This window comes from Peromyscus eremicus, chromosome 14 (genome assembly GCF_949786415.1).
Source record: "Peromyscus eremicus chromosome 14, PerEre_H2_v1, whole genome shotgun sequence".
In the NCBI taxonomy this organism is placed as follows: Eukaryota; Metazoa; Chordata; class Mammalia; order Rodentia; family Cricetidae; genus Peromyscus; species Peromyscus eremicus.
In genome coordinates, this window is record NC_081430.1 from 63,279,869 (window position 1) to 63,297,420 (window position 17,552).

Sequence of the window (17,552 nt, forward strand, 5' to 3'; positions counted from 1 at the left end):
CTGAGAATCGAACTTGAGTCCTCTGGAAAAGCAGTTCTTAGTCTCAGCTACTGAGCCATTGCTCCAGTTCTTCCCACTTCCTTTTGTTTTTTGAGTTTGGGCTGGTCTTGAATTCATGGTCCTCCTCCCTTGGCCTTCTAAATGCTGGAATTACAGGTTTGTTTCTTCATTTTAATTCATATAGAAAGATAGGTACATATATACATACGTGTGTGCATGTGCATATATATATATATATTTGGTTTCTCTGTGTAGCTCCAGCTGTTTTGGAACTTACTCCGTAGACCAGGCTGACCTTGAACTCCCAGATATCCACCTTCCTCAGGCTTTCTGAGTGCTGAGATTAAAGGTGTGTGCCACTACTGCTGGCCATTTTTATTTTTAATTTTTTTTGTATATATTCTTTTTTTTAACATTATTTATGTTTTGTACTTGTGTATGCATGAGTGTGGGTGCATGTGTGCTGTGGCATGTGTGGAGGTCTGAGGACAGTTTTCAGGAGTCAGTTCTGCCACCATGTGGGTCTTAGATATTAGACTCAGATTGTCTGGCCTGGAAGCAAGTGCCTTTTATCAGGATCTGGAAAGGTACTCTCATGGCTTTGCTTGTTGCTTTCCTCTCTATGTTTGTGCCATTGATGTGTCGGAGGTGCCTGTAGAAGGGAATGCCATATTCTGATTGTTCCAGTCTGTCTTTATGGCACATGTAACTTGTAGGACAGGTGGCATAGCTCCTGTCTCATTATTTGTCAGATAGCATGTTATCCCACGTTCAGAGATGTATCACTGACGTCAGGGAAGGTCAAGATGTCCTTCTCTAAAGCCACCGAGTCCCTGGCCCTGGAGTGCAGGGCAACACATAGTCTACTGGGCCTGGTTTTCTGTTGTCTTACCCTGCCTCTCTTTAGCATTGTGGGTTGTCAAGGAGCTTCTCATACACTTTTCCCCCAGCACTTGTCCCAAAATCTCATTTTGGTCTCTGGAGTTCTGAGCTCCATGGTAGAGGCAGCTCCACTGCATTTCTGGAGAGGTTCTTGAAACAGGTTCAAGCTGGTGATGTTCATCCAGGTCAGTGTGACTGTTTTGAGGTCTCTCTCTGTCTATGTATACTCCTTTTTCCCAGCCTCTACTTCATCTGCTGAGAGCTGGCTTCTGATGATCGTGGAGCTTACCTTGCTACATTGCTCAAACTCACCATCAGATAAAATAGAAGCAAACTAAGTGTGTTCTTTGAATTGAAACTGAAGGAACAGTGAGAGGTGTGGACATATAGTAACAGCTCTGACAGAACAGCCTAGGCTTTCTCTCCTAAAGGAGGGGATCCCATTCTTGCGTGCCAGTGCACACTGCCTGTGGGATGTCTGCTTGTCATTGCTCTTATTATTTCAGACCATTGAAAACGACTGCATCCAGGACTTCATGTTCCATGGCATCCACCTTCCAAGGAGGTCTCCAGTGCATTCCAAAGTACGAGAGGTGAGTGAGGCACCTCTAATCCACCAACTGTGAGCAAATTTGTTGAGATTCTATTTCAGCTTTATAGGTCCATGTATAGGTAGTTGGTGAAAAGAAATTACTTGAAATACACTGTAATAGTAGTAAAGTAACCCCTGTACCTAGTACTCTGTAGTTTCTACTACAGACTCATTTCATAACTATAACTCCCACCATGTACTGGATTTAGACCACAAGTTGATATTGAGCTGCATCCCTGAGTTCTGGGCTGCTTCCACACCCGGGCACTCTCCATGCTGCCTTTTCAACTGTGAATTCTGTTTGAAGCTTGTCTAATGGAGTTAATGTTCTGCTGGGAGGTCTTGGGAATGAGGATGGTAGTAGGAATTACAGATTTAACCCAGGCCTTTGGCTCCTTCATCCAGTGAGGTCTCTCCTGAGCTGGGCCATGTTCATCCTAAGCCAAGAGGTTCCTGAGTTGGATACATCAGATCACCTACAGGGCATTGGAGCAACACTGGGCTTTGCCTTTTAAGTTTCTGATTCAGTGGTACAACCAGTCTAGGCCCAATCCAAAGTGGTGCTTCTTGGCTGGCCGAGGATTCTGTAGGACTTGAGGGCCTTGTCTCTGCCCTAAACAATTTTGGAGGCAGGCAAGAAGACTTATCTCCATAGGTAGTTCTATCTACTATAATGTTAGAACTTTTCTCTGAAGAAAAACCTCATTCTAAAGAGTTGGGAGTGCTTGAACTTGATTGGTTTTGTCGACCTAGAGATGAACTCAGGACCTGTCTATGCTAGGCAAGTGCTCTTCCACTGAGCTACATACCAAGCCAGGGAATGCTTGAACTTGGAGCAGATATTGGGTTCTTCCCTTTAGTGAATCTTAGCACAGATTGTGATATGGAACCTGCCCATAGTGACCAGGAGGTTTGTCAGGGGACAGCTTTGGGACCAGGGTGACATTGGTGAGAAGGGTTGAGGTTCATCTTAAAATAATTTTATTATTGTTATTTTGTTTTGTTTTGTTTTTGAAACAGGGTTTCTCTGTATAGTCCTGGCTGTCCCTTTGTAGACCAGGATACCCTCAAACTCACAGAGATCCACCTGCCTCTGCCTCCCAAAGTACTGGTATTAAAGGCTTCCTTCCTTCCTTGAAAAAACAACAAAATAGTATAGTGTATTAAAAAAAAAAAAAAAAAAAAAAAGGCTGACCACTTCAACTGCCTTTTCACTATACTTATCAAATTAAAAAGATTTAAAAGGCCAACTGGTCAACCTCCATCTAAATCTAAAGGAAAAAAACAAACAACAAAAACCCACATAGCTAACTGGTTGACCTCGTCCCTTCAAGATTAAAAAAAAAAAGCGACCATACAGTATTGTTGTATGTATTTAAAAAAGACAAACAACAGCAACAAAAAGTATAGTATATTAAAAAAAAAAAAAGGGCCAACCACTTGATTGCCTTTTCACTACATTTATTAAATTAATAAAATTTAAATTTAAAAAGCCGACTGGTCAACCTCCATCTAAGTCTAAAGATTGGCGGGGGGGCACACAGCCAATTGGTTGACCTGCATTTATTTATATATATTTTGTTTGTTTTGGCTAAATTTAAAAATTCATAATTTCACCCCACCAGTCAAAGGAGTTTCTCAGAATTCTGATATTTGGTATCTTGGCAGTTTGTTTCTGCTACCAGCTCTGTGATGAAGAAAGAAAGGGTACACTATCATTAAGCCAGCTGGGCCTGTGTGCTTTAAGAGTAACTTTATGGCAAGTGAGTTGTGTTTCTCTTCTAAACTGCTTAAAGTCTTTCTGTGAAGTGAGAATACCATCCATATCAAAACATGATAGCATTGTACTCAAAAAGAAAACTCCACTAACAATGAGACTCATAAAAACAAATGAGTGTGGTAGTGTCTGTTGTAGTTCCATTGATCTGGAGGCTGAAACAGGATCATGAGTTGGAAGCTAGCCTGAGATGGGTAGTATGAGACATTTTCAAAAATTTAAAAAGAGAATGAAACCCTTCATTACAGAAACATGCTCATGCTGTAGTTCACTGAGGGTTTTCACTAATATATTTTCTGGAGGAGTGGATTCCAGTGATAAAGCAAAATTGATTTTTTTTTTTTTTTTTTTTTTTTTAAATCTTGAAGGGACAAGATCGACCAGTTGGCTAGGTTCAAGGGTCTGTACAGAATTGTGGGGCAATTCTGACTGTCAGAGAAAAAGATGGTCTGTTTCTGATTAATCATAAGTTTTGGGAGGAAGCTAGTATCTCACTTAAGCTTGTGCTAAAAGGAGTATTCTTTTAGAATATTTGTAGAAGCCTGTTCATATGCAGTCTTAAGGTAGCTGGTGCCTATCTCTGGTGGGTATTGGAGCCAATAGTTGGTTAATGAGCATTTGAGTCCAGAAGAATCAGGCAAAGTCCTGTTCATGCTCCCCTCTTCCATTTTGCTCATCAAGTCAGAGATCTGTGGCAGTTATGTGGCCATTGATAGGCTAGTAAGTTTAATTTTTAGCCAGACAGTGGTGGCACATACCTTTAATCCCAGTACTTGGGAGGCAGAGGCAGGTGGATCTCTGAGTTTGAGGCTAACCTTGTCTACAAAGTGAGTTCCAGGACAGCCAAGGCTATACAGAGAAACCCTGTCTTGAAAAACTGAAGAAAAAAAAAAGGAATTTAATTTTTATATTTATTTGTTTTTTGAGATGGGATCTTGCTGAGTTGTCCTAGATGGCCTGTTGCTCCTGGGCTCAGCTTTCTTCTGTCTCAGCCTCTCAATCAGTGGGACAACTGCCATGGATCACTGGGTGGTAGACATTAGAACCCAGATGATACTAGAATTCAGGGCTGTGGATCAATACTTTGGCCAAGACTCCTTGTGATTTGTCTTGTATCCGTTGTAGGTCTTGCCAGAGAATGTTGCAAGTGTCACACTGGTGGCATGGAGCAGAATAAACCTTTCCTCTGGTTTCTTGAGTTTTTTGTTTGTTTGTTTTGAGATAGATTTTTATAGCCCAGGCTGACTTCAAGCTCACCATCCTTCTCCCTCAGCCTCCTGAGGGGTACACCACTACCTCAGCGTCCTGGGGGGTACACCACTGCATCAGCCTCCTGAGGGGTACACCACTGCATCAGCCTTCTGAGGGGTACACCACTACATCTGACTGAAATGTTTACAAATAACTCCATAGCCTTTGTTTCCTTTCTCTTTCTTTGGCCTTTAGGTGCTGAGTTACTTTCACCAACAGAAAGTCCGTCAGGGAGTGGAAGAGATGCTGTATAGATTATATAAGCCCATCCTCTGGAGAGGACTGAAGGTAACGTTTAGTGTTTCCTGTGCAGCATGTGTTTCAAATTGAGCCTGTGCTAATTCAGAAGCCTACTAAGGCAGTGGAAATGAGAAGGGATAGGGTGCTTTATGACTTTTCAGAGCAAAATTTCTTATGTTTTTGCACTGTGTTGCCCATCCTAGCCACCTGGGCTCAAGTGATCCTCCTGCCTCAGCCTCGTGTAGGTATGCACCACCATTCCTGGCTCTCAGTTTTTATCTTTTATGAAGACCATTTCTTCGACCCACTTAACTACAAAGGTGGATCAGTTCTCTACTGAGTAAACAGTTACTGTGACAGACAGTCCAGAGAGGCACTGGAGGTGTGTACAAACATCATTGAGGCTGGGTGGAGTAACAGCTGTGCCACCTGCCTTTTCTTACACTCTCATGCCTGAGACAAGGGCAGAGGGCAGACACTCTGAGTGTTTTGTTAACACCTTGTTTTATACAGACAGAATCTGGTGTGACTGGAAGGCAGTAACCATCTCTTAATGATACAGAAGCTCTTTTTTTTTTTTTAAGGCTGAAATTGCAAAGTTTAATTAAATGCAGCTTTAAAGTGAGGAAGTTGGTCTTTAATATCTGTTGACATTGAACTGAGAGTTTGGCTTAATTTAAGGATGACTTTACAAAGTTTGGCTATTTACTTACTTTTGTGATGCCAAGAGTAGAGCCCAGGGCCCCACACATACTGTGTATTTTTCCACTAAGCTACACCCACAGCCTAGTTTTGCCAATTTAAAGGTTAAAATTATCTTTTTATGTTTTGTTAAATTGTATTTATTTATGGGTGTAGGGAACATATGTGGAGGCTAGAGTACAACCTGCAGGAGTCAGTTCTCTCCACTGTGTGTAGTCCTAGGATTGTCGGGTGCAGGAGCACATGCCCTTGCTCTCTGAGCCATCTTGCCAGCCCCCAAAATTATCTCTGATTTGGAAATGAATTTCTGCTGAAACTGTGGAAGCATTAATTTGGGAACACTGGACTCTGTGGATTTCTGAAACTACTCCTGTTTTTATAGGCTAGGAATTCTGAAGTTCGGTCAAATGCTGCGTTGTTGTTTGTCGAAGCATTTCCTGTTAGAGACCCAAACTTCATCGCCGCTGAAATGGACAGTGAAATCCAGAAGCAGTTTGAAGAGCTCTATGTATGTTTTGCTGTGCTGTGTGTTCATTGCTGACCTGTATGCCTTGTAGCTAGCTGCAGGGCCAGTGCTTGCCAGCAGGGCCGTCCTGCAGAGGAGTACCCGCTTTGCCCATGTCCTCTTTAGTCACTCCTGAAACATTCCATTATGTGTCCTTATGAGTTTACCAGGATTATGGGTTTGCATGCCCTGTCTCCAGTAGTCAAGTGTTGTCACTTTGACTTCTTTTCAGTTTATCTCTACCGCTCCCATGTAATAGCTTTGTGACTTTGGGCAGGTCCTTGACCTTTTCAGTGTCTTCATCTGTGACACCATATGGAACATGTGCAGATTCTATTTCATGCCTTTGGTCTGTAAACAATATAGTAGACTAGCTACTCATGTAACCCTTATATGGGAAGCATGGATTGATGCTGTGTTGCTTTATATGAGGGACTGAACATTCTGCAGATTTGGCATTCTGGATGTAGTACCCTTGAGGGTGCCTAGGGACATGGACTGAATGGCCAGTATTTCTGCAACCTTAAATGTCTGTTACTAAGTTTTAAATTCCCAAAGTGCTAATATGTAACACTGTAGCTAGAGTTTTCCTGCCTGGCCCACAGTCAGGACAAATCTCTGTCACCCGCCAGTCCCACAGCTGCTCAGACCCAACCAAGTAAACACAGACTTATATTGCTTACAGACTGTATGGCCGTGGCAGGCTTCTTGCTAACTGTTCTTATATCTTAAATTAATCCATTTCCATAAATCTATCTCTTGCCACGTGGCTCGTGGCTTACCGGCATCTTCACATGCTGTTTGTCATCATGGCGGCTGGCAGTGTCTCCCTCACTCAGCTTCCTGTTTTCTCTTTTCTCCTCTCTGTTAGTCCTGCCTATACTTCCTGCCTAGCCACTGGCCAATCAGTGTTTTATTTATAGACCAATCAGAGCAACACATTTGCCATACAGAACATCCCACAGCATAACACAAACAATAATTTAAGAATTATAACTTTCCCCCCCTCTCCTACTTCTAGAGCCTTTTAGAAGATCCTTATCCGAGGGTCCGTTCCACAGGCATCCTTGGTGTTTGTAAAATAACGTGTAAATACTGGGAAATGATGCCCCCAACCATTCTTGTTGACCTCTTGAAGAAAGTCACAGGGGAGCTGGCGTTTGATACAAGTTCAGCTGATGTTCGTTGTTCTGTTTTTAAGGTACGGTTTTTAAAGGTATAAAGGTAACATTTTATTGTAGAATAGTTTTGTAGAACTACAGTGATTTTTAGGAAATAGAGAAAAGGGGAGAAATGTTAGAAAATCACATATTGTCCTACTCAGTAGGGAAATATTACTGACACTGTAGTTTTTCTTTTTCTTTTTTTCTTTATTTTCCCCCCTTTTTGGTTTTTTGAGACAGAGTTTCTCGGTGTTACAGTTCTGGCTGTCCTGCAACTCACTTTGTAGACCAGGCTGGCCCTGAACTAGCAGAGATCCGCCTGCCTGTGCCTCCCAAGTACTGGGATTAAAGGTGTGCACCAATACCACCTGGCTGTGGTTGTATTTCTAGACCAAAACTTTAGCTTTTTTTTTGGGTAAAATTTTATTTATTTTTAAAATTAAAAAAATATTTTATGTGTATGGTTGTTTTGGGTGTATGCTATGTGTGTACCGGGTGCCCATGGATGCCAGACTAGAGTATTAGATTCCATGGAACTACAGTTACAGATGGTTGTTAGCTTTCATGTAGGTGCTGGGAATTGAACTTAGGTCCTCTACTAGAGTAACCAGAGGCATTGGATCCTCCTGGAGCCGGTCTTTTTTTTTTTTTTTCCAAATTTAACTTTTTATTGATGCTTTGTGGATTTCACATCATGCATCTTGATCCCACTCATCTCCCTGTTTTTTCCCATCGGCCTTCTACCCTTGTAAATCACCCCTCCTCCAGGATAAAACAAGATAAAATTTGCCGGGCGGTGGTGGCGCACGCCTTTAATCCCAGCACTCGGGAGGCAGAGGCAGGCGGATCTCTGTGAGTTCGAGGCCAGCCTGGTCTCCAAAGCGAGTTCCAGGAAAGGTGCAAAGCTACACAGAGAAACCCTGTCTCAAAAAAACAAAACAAAAAAAAAAAAACAAGATAAAATTTAAAAGAAAAATCTCGTGGAAGCTGTAGTGTGACACAGGGAGTCACGTAGTCCTTTAGTCCATATGTTGTTACTTGCAAGTGTTCATTGCATTGAGTCGTTGGTCTGGTTTGAGGTCTCTGGTTTTTGCTACATCATCAATGCTGGGCCCTCACTGGGACTCACTCCTCTTGGATATCCTGTTGTTCTGTGTCATGGAGATTCTGTAATATTGGGTCTGCAGGACCAACCCCTTCACATGTTCCCACAGATCATAGATGGGGTAGATGATGGGATGGACCAACTTATAGCTCTAGTTCCGGGTCTGGGTGGTTGCTGGGTTGCTCATCCCGCCAGCTCTCCTTCATCTTCAACACCAGAGTGAGCTCCTCAGTACTGCCCCTCCTAACTCACCCTATGTAGTAAGGAACAAGGGGCGGGGCTGATTTTCCTGCTCTCCTGTTGCGTTGCCCACACCTACACCACCAAGGTCAGCTCTACTGTGTTGCCTAGTTGAGATGTAAGGGCCACTCTGCCTAGTGCTGCAGCTGGTGAGAGGCAGGGCCAACTCTCTTGCTCTAGTGATCTCAGGGGCAGCTCTCTCACCTACCACAGGCCTCAAGGGACATGGAGGGGGGGCGCTTTTCTCCCTTGCCCACACCACCATGTGGTAGATAAGGGGTGGATCTCGTTCTCTTACAATCACGTTCTCAGGGCCAGCTCACCCACGCCCTGGAGCTGGTCTTAACTGTGGGTGTGAGCCACCTACCATGGGTGCTGGAAACTGAACTTGAATCCTTTGCAGTTGCAGCATATGATTTTAATTGCTGAGCCATCTCTTCAAGTCTCCAAATTAAGCTTTTAAAATTCAAATTTAAAGTATTTTCTAGCCAGGTGTATAGTCAAGACTTTTTATAATAGCAGAAATACTCAGGAGGGTAAGGCAAGAGGATTCTGAGTTTGGAGTCTACCTGAGTTGCCCAGAGACCCTGTTTCAAAGAAGAAACATGTTTTCTATATAAAATGTCTACTTTCCATAGTACTAGTTTTTGAGTTGGGTGTAGTTTACTTTGATGTGGAACTTGGATGAAGGTGGTGCTTTCTGGCAGGAATAGGACTCAACATCAATTAGATGTTTCCTGCCTAAATGTTTTATTGGTGTATTCTGATTTGAAATGCTTTTCTCTTTCTCTCTGTAGTGCTTACCCATTATTTTGGATAACAAACTGAGCCACCCATTATTAGAACAACTTTTGCCACCACTCAGGTACAGTCTCCACGATAATTCAGAGAAAGTGAGGGTGGCTTTTGTGGACTTGTTGCTGAAAATCAAAGCTGTGAGAGCTGCAAAGGTAAGGAGGATGTTCTTGGAGAAGACTGAAATGCACAAAGCACATTTGTGATCACCCAACAGAAAGACTAATTTTAATTCTGAGAACCTTTACAGTTACATTTTAATCAGTTTGATAACCAATGTATTGCTAGATTGTCATAAAACTTTGTTTTGTGTTTCTCGTGGAAAGTTCTAGAAATACCAACGCATGTTTCTTTTTGGAAAGACACTAACATAAGCAATCACCTTTACATATTTTTAAGACATTATTTCTTGTGTGGTGGGGCATGTGTGCACAGTATACTTGGAGGTCAGAGTCAGGTCAGTTGTGGGAATTGGTACTTTTCTTCCACCATGTGGTTCCCAGGGATTGAGCTCAGATTTGTCAGACTTGGTGACAAGCACCTTTATCTGCTGAACCATCTTGCAGGTCCTCCCCTTATATTTTTTATTACATGTTAAACATTGAAATATTTGATGTATCTATACATATTTAGCACTTGGTAAGAACTTAAATATTACTTATTACTTGCAAAGGTTAGCTGAAGTCTCTTCTGTTTTTATAGACCAAGGAATTGCTTGTAACATGGTAAGTGTGCACCGCTCATGGGCCAGTTTATTGGCATAATAAAGAAGATAGGAGTTGTCCTCTTGCCAGCTCCAATTCAGTTTTATTTCCTTGATACTGGGCATTGAACTCAGGGCCTCATGAATGCTAGACAGGTGCTCTACCACTGAGACAAGAGAATTTCAAGTTCAAAAGGAGTTCAAAGCTAGCCTGGGCAAATGATAACACTCAGTGCCTGCTTATCCTTGGAAATGTCCATTGCCAAGAGCATTGCCACCCACATGTCTGCTAGTATGCTGTTCAGAGTGACAACTTGTGCCTTGTATTCACGTATAACTTATCTGGACTTGACCCTTGGCCAAGAATTTTGTGTGTGTGTGTGTGTGTGTGTGTGTGTGTGTGTGTGTGTGTATGTTGGTAAGGACAGAAATGGACTCTGTGGACGAGCTGCCCAGGTGCCAGAAGCCTGTGCTAGAGTTGACGGTGTAGCTTAGTTGGTAGAACACCTGTGTAGCATACACAAAGATGGTATATGCCTGTAATTCTAGCACTCAGGAGGTGGAGACAGGAAGATCAGGCATTTAAGGTAATCAGTCTTTAGTCAGGTACAAGGTGTGTTTGGGGCTGGCCAGGATACTTGAGATCCTGATTGAAAACACAAAAAACAAACCACCACCAACAAACAGAGCTAATTCTGTCTTTTGTGGAGTATGTCATTGTGGGAGCTCCAGAGCTGGACAAGGAGACTGCTCACGGTAGAAAGAGCAGGCCAGCAGTCCTAGTGTGTTGAGGAAGGATGCTCTGAGCCTCTTAAGAGAGATGAGTAGGGTGTTTATTTCAAAACTATTAATAGGTTAAAAAAAATTATTGTTACTAGATCAGTTAATGGATTAGGGATCTACAAATGTAGAAATGATCAGCTTGATTAATCAGAGCTATCATTTGTGCATTAATCATGCTGCTAAGGAATCAGAGTTGACCTTTCCACAGCCTCATTCTATACCTTGCATGCTACATTTCTTTAAAACGAAGACTTGTTACTTTGGCTCACAGAAAAACCAGATTCTGATACAGCTACTTGAAATGATTTTTCTTGAATGTAAAAATTAGTTCTTTGTTATATTCTGGAAACTTGAGCAGTTTTCAAGATTGTAGGAACCATTGATTATTTCCTTTTGCATGTTTCCACTTTTATTCTCTAGTTTTGGAAAATATGCCCCATGGAGGACATTTTGGTTCGCCTCGAAATGGACTCTCGGCCTGTGTCTCGGCGCCTGGTGAGCCTCATCTTCAATTCTTTTCTGCCCGTGAACCAGCCAGAGGAGGTGTGGTGTGAGCGATGTGTCACACTAATCCAGATGAACCGTGCAGCTGCCAGGAAGTTCTACCAGTATGCCCACGAGCACACCGCCAGCACCAACATAGGTCTGAATCTCTGCTTCCCCCTGTCCTGCTGCCTCTCCCTCAGCATACTGCATGGTACAGATGCTCAGTATTTGTCACTCGAGTAAGCTTCGCGTTCTTTTGCATCTCTTAGTGATTTGCCTGAAAGTAATACTCTTTACTGTTTGAGATCCTAGTTTCCTAATTAGAGAGTTAATTTTATAGAAGATTCATGTATTTGTTGATTATCTTAACCACTTTAGCAAAGCTCATCCACGTCATCCGCCACTGCTTGAATGCCTGTATCCAGAGGACTCTGCGAGAGTGCCCAGAGGCCCATAAGGAGTGCGAGAAGGAGAACGCCAGTGTGAGTGCCTCTCTTACTTCTCATTAAAGACAATCAGACTTCGTCTCGGTATCATTTCTGTACCAATGTATAGGATGTTTTTATTTCCCACTTGTTCCAGTAAAGATGCTTAAGTACGGTTTTTGAAAAGTCATAAACTACATTTTTTTAAAGAATTGTAGTGTATCTTTTGTACTTTTAGATCCTGGAGGGATATTTTAAAAAAAGAATATTCTTACTCTTGGCAACCTTATCCCATATTTCTCTGCTCTGAGCATCTCTGCCTTTGATTCCTTGGGTGTAATACTGTTGAGCTAGATTCTGGACATGGAGCTGGTGTCTGTCAGAGTTACTGATAGGAGGTTCTTCTAGAAACATTTTTAGGGATGAACTTCTGGATGCAAGCTTTTTGTAGAATTGTCTTAAATTAGCTGCTCTGTCTTTAAAACTTAATGTGACCAATAATAGCCAGTTAAGACTTAAATACACTTACTGCTTGCAAGCACAAGCAGTATCTTTTGTTTTGTTTTGTTTTGTTTTGTTTCTCTGTGTAGTTTTGGTGCCTGTTCTGGATCTCAATCTGTAGACCAGGCTGGCCTTGGACTCACAGAGATCCGCCTGGCTCTGCCTCCCGAGTGCTGGGATTAAAGGCATGCACCACCACCGCCTGGCCTGCAAGCAGTATCTTAAGCTTATATATGGGCACTTAGGATTTCTATATCTAAAGTCAAATTTGAAATTTTTTTTTTTTTTTGTAGTAACCAAATAGATTAGAAATCAGTTCTATAGAAGAAAATCACAAAACCAATTTTTCCTTTGCTAAAGTTCTGTGCTAGTATTCTTACTACGCGGCCAGGCCTTGGGGCTGGCTACCCTGTGACCCATCTAGAAAGGGTAGGCAATTATGTTCAGACGGCCTCTTCCATGGGGTGACTTCTCTGCCAGTGTCATGGTTATCTCAGTGTTTCTCCCATTGTGTCTTGACAGGAACTAGCCCACCCCTGAGGAGATGGCCTTTCCCCTTTGTCCCTTATTTTGCTAGTTTGGTCTGAAATTGGTCACTAGAAACTGCTGAAGAAATACAGGAAAGATGTGCAGTAGAGGGAGAGGAGTACATAGAACATTGTGATTTCACATTCGTACCTTGGCTGACCAGTGCCTTTTCATGTACTTAGAGCTATCTGATTGGTAGAGTTCGAGCCCTTTCTACCCTTCCTTCCCTTCCTATATTGTACATAGGATGTGTGAAGCGTTTCAGGAGACTTAGCTGGGCCCCATGTCGATTTTGTGCTTCAATCAGTAGGTGATCTACTGATCTACAGATCAGCCTGGCACATGAGGTAGTTGGCATTGACAGATGTGGGTAAACATCCTGCTGTAGACCACTGTAGCCTTATGACTGGGATTGAAAATGACTTTTCAAATGTGAACATGAGTTTGGTAATGTACTAGTTGAGAATTTCTTTACCTTGTGGCTAGATACTACTAAGAAAGCTTGCTATATCTTTTATGTGAGGTTCTGTATCATTAGAAAAGACAATGATTTCCATTTTACCCTGTGCACAAAATACCTAATTTGTTATATAAATTCTCATTCTAGGTTGATGGGTTCAGTGTACATACCTTTGTAACATTGTAACCTATGTTAGGAAAAATATATAACTTGTCATATAGTTATCCTAAGAATACATATGTAGTTATAATGTTTTGGTTTGTTTTGTTTTTGAGATAGTCTCTCTATGTAGCCCTGGCTGTCCTGGAAGTTCCAGGGTGGCTTTGAACTGGTGATAATCCTCCTTCCTATGCCCCCTGAGTTCAGGTTTATAAGCACACACTACCATGCCCAAGTTTTTGAAGAACTCTTAAAATTTTCTCATGGTGCAAGGCATACACCTTTAATCCCAACACTTGGGTGGCAGAGCCAGACGGATCTCTGAGTTCAAGGCCAGCTTGGTCTACATAATGAGTTCCAGGAGAGCCTGGGCTATGTAGAGAGACCCTGTCTCAAACAAACAAACAAACAAACAAACACACAAACAACTTTCTCATGGCCATCTAGTAACATCCAAAGATATTCTGTACTAAAATAAAATTCTGGAACTATTACTTAGGAGTCTAGTATTGCTAAAGTATTTTAGCCTAGCCTGCTAAAATAAAATAAAGAACCATTACTTAAGAGCCTAGTACATTATTCAAGTGTTATTCTCGAAGAGGAAATGTGGGTTTCATAAATTTTAATAAGGCTGTTGTGCTAAAATATTGAGCTGCTGTGGTTTATTTTAAAATAAACTTCTATTTCTGAGGCTGGTAGTATCTAGTGGTTACATGCTGTAATGCTCAGTGTAAATGTAAATGTGCTCCAATGAATTCCTTTTCTGTTCACAGAGTTAGAGCATAGAAAAGGTTAAACCCAGGGTGAAAACTTGGCTCAGTTTGTCACATTGTTCTTCTGGTAGCATCCAAACTACTAACAGGGTGCTCTATCAATCTGATTGCCTTATCACATTTCAAAGCATTTAGTGCATCCTGACATAGCTAACTATGGAGAAACTATGTTTGCTTCTTCATATTCTTATTAATCAAAATCAGTTTTGTACTCACATTTAAATGGTTAAAACTAAGCTGAGTCACCTTCTCATCTCAGCGTTAGGAAGCTACTTCATCCATCGTGTGTCTGTATCTCCATGGTCGTCACTGTTGTACAAGTCACAAGCCAGGTCTGATCACCAGCTCTCGAGAGAGCGATTTTGTACGCATGTCTGGTTTGCACTGAGCATTCTGGTATGGTGTTGTTTCATATTACCAGCACAATAGGAAACTATGAACAGGTTTGTTTTTCAGTAAGCTATAGAAACCTATGATTTTAAGGGTTGTTGACATCTATGAGTTGTATCCTGCTAGCCTCAGAAAAAAGTGTTCAGCAGCAGTGCCTGAGGGGCAGGCATGTTGTACAGCCGTGCTCAGCAATTGCCTTGTAGTGTAGTGTAATCCCATTTGCTTGGGGGTTGTGGTAAAGAGTGCTAGTTTCTGATTTTAGGAACATTTTAATTCATACAGACTGTTTCACTATAGAATATTGAGTTAATTTAGATTTTATTTCTTGGGTGGAATTTGGAAACACATCTACCTTCCTGATACAGATAGGTTCTAAAGTAGTTTTACTGTGCCACGGAAGCTGACGTTACAGTTTTACATTGTTTTGTGTCTGCAATTCTGAGATGTGGTTTTGAAGATAGTACATTTGTCTCTTAATACTTGTCATTGAATTCTTTTATTCATGTCTTAGGTACTAGACAAAACATTGTCAGTGAATGACACTGCGTCCATGGCGGGTCTGCTAGAAATCATTGTGATCCTCTGGAAGACCATCCAGAGAAGTCTGGAAAATAATAAAGAGGCCAAAGTTTATACCATTAACAAGTTTGCATCTGTGCTTCCAGAGTATCTGAAGGTGTTCAAGGTAAGTCTGGGCCATTCTTATGAGTAAAGTGCTTTGTGATGACATTGGTTTCTTCTTTAGTGGAAGTTCTGTCTTGTATGCACGGCAGGAAGGGTGTGGTGGCCCTCACCTTGTCATGAGGTTAGCATATCTCCCTCCCTGGGTATCCTTGGTACCCAGGGTACTGTCTCAGGTGAGCCCTTAGCTTTTCTTTCTGATGTTGGAGATCTAATCTGCTTGCAGTTTTAGGAAGAAGATTCTGTCTTATGAACAGAATGTCCCATCTTGTAGGCACTTCCTAAGGTGTTTGAGTGTACACAGGAAACAGATCTCTCTGTGGTATGAATTGTGTCTATGTTATCAAGGCAGACAGATTAGATCAATTTAATTAAAAGATATTTTTAGGTGCTGGGGAGATAGCTCATTTGGTAAGGTGCCTCCTGCACCGTCATGAATACCTGAGTTTGATCCATAGCACCCATATAAAAGTGGGGCATAGAAGCATGTGTCTATAATTCCAGTGCTGGGGAGACTGAGACAGGAGGACCCAGGGCTTACTGGCCAGTCTTAATTAAATTGGTCAATTTTAGGTTCAGTGAGAGATTCTATCTCAATAAAAAGGTGAAGAGTGATTGAAGAAGATGCCTACCAAAAACATGTACACATACAATAAAGCTTTGTATATGTATGTATATATATGCATATATATATATAAAAATATATTAAATATATAAATACATTAAAACATATTTTTAAAGGAATTCTTTGATAATTTTATATACTTGCTTTATTTTGATGCTATTCACTGCTCCCATTCTCCTCTCTTATTCCCCTCTCACTCTCTCTGAGCCCTTTCTTCCCAACATGCCCTCTTTAAGCCTTTTTAAAATTTTTTATCTCCTGAGTTGTCATTGAATTCTTAATTAAGTTGCTTGCTTCCATATACATGGGTATGGGCTTATTTACTAGATCATGGACAAGAAAGATGGCTTTTCACCCAGCTGCCGTTAACTGCCAATATCTCCTCAGCTAGGAGTGGGGTCTCGTGAGCTCATTCCGTGCTAGAATGTTGATGGGACCCATTTTGTATAGGTCTTGTCCAGCTAACCATAGCCTCTCTTGAGTTTATGGTGCTACGGTCATGTCACATCCAGAAAACAGCAATTTTCTCCAACCTTTGATTCTTGCACTTTCTTCTGCTCCCTCTTCTGTGGTGTTTCCTGGGCCTTGGTGGGGAAGGAATTGATAGAGGTGTCCCATTTAGAGCTGAGCACTCAGCAGTCATTCTCAGTACTTTGACCTGCTATGTATGGTCTCTGCATTAATTGATGCCTACCTCAAAAACAGCCTTCTCTGACCAAGGCTGAAACCAGCCTCAATCTATGGGTATAAACCTACAGATTTAGAAAGCAGTTTGATAGCATACCTGTGATTGGAATTTTCTTTGGGCTACTAAACAGCTCCCAAATAAAGACATGGAGACTTACTATTAATTTTGAATGCTCAGCCTTGGCTTAGGCTGGTCCCACTAGCTCTTTTAACTTAATTTTAGCCTGTTTCTGTTCATCTATGTTTTGCTTTGGGGCTTTTTACCTTTTGTTGCACGAATCCTAATTGGTCTTATAATAAAAACCCAGAGTCAGATATCAGGGTGAGATTAGAGAAGCAGAGCAGCCAGCCACTATCTCTTACCTCACCAACTCCTCAGCCTGAAAGAGAGCGAGTTCCTGTCTCTTCCTGCCTTATATTTCTTTCTCTGCCCAGCCATATCACTTTCTGTCTCAACCTTCCTAGTGCTGGGATTAAAGGTGTTAATTCCACTGCCTGACTTCTGTATTTAATCTAGTGGCTTGTTCTGTCCTTTGATCTTCAGGCAAATTTTATTTGTTCAAAATATCACCACAACCTTTCTTTCATTCTGTATGTCCTGCTTCTTCCATGTCTGTCTGGCTGGCCCCTGGCAACCCCCTGCCATCTTTTTCTTTCTTCTTTGAGCCTAAATTACCCTACTTACTCTCCCTGCCTGGAAGTCCCACCTATACCTCCTCCCAGGATATTGACCATTCAGCTTTTTATTAGACCATTCAGGTGCCTTAGGCAGGCAAGGTAAAATAGCAACACATCTTTACATAATTAAACAAATGTAACACATCTTTACATAGTTAGATATGCTTCAACATAAACAAATGCAACACATCTCTACATAGTTAAACAAATGGAACACATCTTTACATAGTTAGATATGCTTCAACATAAACAAATGCAACACATCTCTACATAGTTAAACAAATGGAACACATCTTTACATAGTTAAACAAATATTCCATAATACATACCCACTTAGCAAAGCAAAAGCAGTTGCTTTCCTCCTAGGACTTAGACCTTAACCATGGCTTTTAACCAATTTCATAGTACCAAGAATGACATC

The 17,552-nt window shown here is 41.5% G+C and overlaps 1 protein-coding gene across 1 annotated transcript in view; it reads left to right on the forward strand.

Annotated features, from left to right (window-relative positions):
- The window catches only part of Ncapg2 (non-SMC condensin II complex subunit G2), a 74,022-nt gene that overhangs the window by 15,278 nt on the left and 41,192 nt on the right, over nt 1-17,552 (forward strand). Inside the window, exons 9-16 of the mRNA XM_059279224.1 lie at nt 1,389-1,475; nt 4,698-4,790; nt 5,827-5,952; nt 6,971-7,150; nt 9,255-9,407; nt 11,159-11,381; nt 11,603-11,706; nt 14,972-15,145. Coding sequence (XP_059135207.1) covers nt 1,389-1,475; nt 4,698-4,790; nt 5,827-5,952; nt 6,971-7,150; nt 9,255-9,407; nt 11,159-11,381; nt 11,603-11,706; nt 14,972-15,145 — 1,140 coding nt within the window. The remainder of the gene's footprint in view (nt 1-1,388; nt 1,476-4,697; nt 4,791-5,826; nt 5,953-6,970; nt 7,151-9,254; nt 9,408-11,158; nt 11,382-11,602; nt 11,707-14,971; nt 15,146-17,552) is intronic.